General features: G+C 37.8%; 1 protein-coding gene across 1 annotated transcript; it reads left to right on the top strand.

Annotated features, from left to right (window-relative positions):
- The first annotated feature begins 576 nt into the window (after positions 1 to 576).
- On the top strand, positions 577 to 1,830 carry LOC127158327 (phospholipase A and acyltransferase 3-like). The gene is made up of 4 exons (XM_051101487.1): positions 577 to 608; positions 1,025 to 1,130; positions 1,250 to 1,482; positions 1,656 to 1,830. Exons 1-4 carry the CDS (start codon positions 600 to 602, stop codon positions 1,737 to 1,739), a joined length of 432 nt encoding a protein of 143 aa, XP_050957444.1. The 5' UTR covers positions 577 to 599; the 3' UTR covers positions 1,740 to 1,830.
- Positions 1,831 to 3,085: the final 1,255 nt, after the last annotated feature.

Consider the following 3,085-nt stretch of genomic DNA (forward strand, 5'->3'; position numbering starts at 1 on the left):
TATATTTGAAAATATATATATATATGTTTTTTGCTGTATGGGGATATAATTATAACACTGCACTAAATGAATAGCGGGTATGGGACAGCGCAGTCGACATTCTTTGTATTTGAGCCTGGCGTGACGTTTCAGTGAGGTAATGAAGCTTCGTTTTCAAAGATCACGTGACAGCCTCAATTCAAGCAATGCTTCGGAGCACTGTTTCGAATCAATAGTGTGTTGAAAACTCGAAACGTGTGTCGACACTAGGTGTCGATCTACCCATCCCTAGATATCACTGTTTGTTTGGAGCTCGACCCTGCTTGTCTGATTATGTTGTGTTCAATAAAGCTAGCACTTGGATCTGTCACGCTTCATACGAGTCCCGTTACAGCATGACACATCCTAGTCTTAGAACATACTGTTTACTCCCTTATAAGGATGTCTTGCTGAACAAGAATCAGGATGTGGCAGAAACACATCATACTTGTGTCCGCCAATCCCTTCTTGCCATCTCAAGTGTACAATTCTGGTCACTCCCCTGGAAGGAAACGGGGTATAAATGCTTTGAGTTTCTAACAGGATTTGAGTGAGAAGCAGAAGAGCAGTTGGAAATTACCATGGACCCGGTAAATATCATTTAAAAATGGGAAGAATTAAAGATGACATGATTTATAGACAAATAGATCTTTTTGTGTGTGTGTTTTCTATTGTTTTTGATCAAAAGACTTTTTGATACTATTAAACAATATGCTCATTGCTCAAGGGTGGTCACAAAACAATTTTATCATGCTATAGATAGAACATTTGAAAAAGTTTAAAAACTACACAACAGAAATAGCTAAACTTAGATATAATTCACTCAATGAGTATGTCTTTGTGTACAGTAGCTGTATTTAGGCAAAGTTTCTCTTTCTTGTTTTTACCTATTTACAAGCACAATGATATTGTGTTATTTTAGATAAAACAGTTTGATATTATAATTTGACTAATTTAAATGCCTCTGTAACTTTTTTTATATTTCACCTGATATTTTCTCTTAAAGGATAGGGAACCAGAGCTTGGAGACCTCATTGAAATCTCCAGAGACGGATATCAGCACTGGGCAATTTATGTTGGAAATGGATATGTGATTCACCTGGTCAAAGACTGTGAGTTTTTTTGTTTGTTTGTTTGTTTGTTTTTACATGCCTATTGAGCTAAACTTGTATTGAATCTGAAACTTTCCATTTGAGTCATGATTGTTACTTTTCCATTTCTTTCTCTATAGCTGACACTGGAGCCAAGGGCACAGTGAAGAAAGAAAAACTTAAGGATGTGGTTGGCAAAGATAAATACCAGATCAACAATCATCTGGATAAAATATATGTGCCACATCCCACTGAAGACATTCTACAGAAAGCAATAAGTTATGTGGAAGAGAAATTTCCATATAATATGGCATCAAGCAACTGTGAGCACTTTGTTACGCTGCTGAGATACGGAAAGCCACATTCCCAGCAGGTACAGTTGTTCGGCATGACCTCACATACAGATTTATACTGTACTCATAAATGTCTCAAAATCACAGGATTACATACTATGTTATGCCAATATGTTTAAAATAATTTAATATTAGGATGTAGTTCACAATAGCAACATGTTTCTCAATAAATAATTGTGGTTTATTCTTTTAGGTGCAAAATGCAAAGAACCTTCTTCTTGCTGCTGTTGTCTTTAAAATCCTTAAACTAGCCACTTTAAAAAAAGAGAGAGAATAAATAAACATGGAAATGGACATTATGTACATATGTACATTTTCAATGCGCTGTTATAATCTAATTGACTTAAACGCCTAATAAAATGAGAGTTTGCAGGATGATTTCAAGAAGTTCTTCTTTGTTCTCCTGTTTTAATGCTGAATTTAAAAACTGATGCTGATTTTATCTGATATTAAAAGTCTTCATTGCTTCAGGCTGCTGTCTGTCTGTGTCTGAATGATTATAAACCTTAGATGCCATATTTAATTTATTCATGAATAAAATCATGGTTTATAGCATCAGTTTGGTCAGATCATACACTCACTTGTGCTCTTAGAGATTCACTGGATGAGTAACACAGAATCTCCTGGCCGTGACCTCAGAGGTCATAAGGTCACTGGGAGCATCAGATCGGGTGTCTGGCAAACACACACACACACACACACATAAACTTAATCTCCTGAAGAAACCTCCTGAGTCTGCTCACTAAATACCAGAGATCTCAGAAATCCACCGTTGAGTTCAGAGATGCGCTCACAGACGCTCCTGGTGAGTTTCTCCAAGATGTCTGACGTGAAGCTGAAATCATCCCCGTTATACACGTGTGTTTTTTCTTCCGGTGGGGAGGCGATGGCTCTCAGCTCGTTCTCATCAGGGTTCTTCACTCCTGCAGATTCACACAGTCAGAAAACCGTATTTACTGACAAACCGTATTTAAGTGAGAGCTGGTTTTGTTCTGGTACCGATAGCAAAGAGCTCAATCCCAGCGTCTCTGAGTCTCTGAGCAGGAGAAAGAACATCGTCCTGAGATTTTGTGTGTGTGTGAACCTGTGATTGTGTTTCATCCTTTTAAATGCAGATTCTTCACAGCATTGATCATGGTCTCTTTAGTGCTGTGAGTGTTCAGATGCCACTCGATCCATGACTCTCTGCTGTACTGCACCAAACCTGAACACACACACACGCACACTCAGGGTGAATCTAAAGGGGTTCTAATACTAAATACAACAAAAGTAGTGTTTTGATGTCTTGAGTCTGATCTAGTTGATGTGAATGTAAGTTAGTAAAATAGTGCAGGCGTACCAATGCGTGTTTGGTTTGATCCAACCGTGAAGGACCCAACAAAACTTTCCAGAAAGTTCTTTACAGTTTTAAAGTTTTCAAGGCCGATACTACATAATTCATCCACCAGAATCATGATATCAGCTGGAGTTTCACATGTGAAGTCATCCGCTAAAGACAGACAGATTTTACTATTTGTCAGAAATTGTATTCACATCTTGGTGCTTCCATCCAGCGTTTATTTACTTGATATTCCAAAATGCAATGACAGAAACCCTTGCTGATTACATGTGCACAAGGCTATT

The sequence above is a fragment of the Labeo rohita genome, unplaced genomic scaffold, assembly GCF_022985175.1.
Source record: "Labeo rohita strain BAU-BD-2019 unplaced genomic scaffold, IGBB_LRoh.1.0 scaffold_1456, whole genome shotgun sequence".
Lineage (NCBI taxonomy): Eukaryota > Metazoa > Chordata > Actinopteri > Cypriniformes > Cyprinidae > Labeo > Labeo rohita.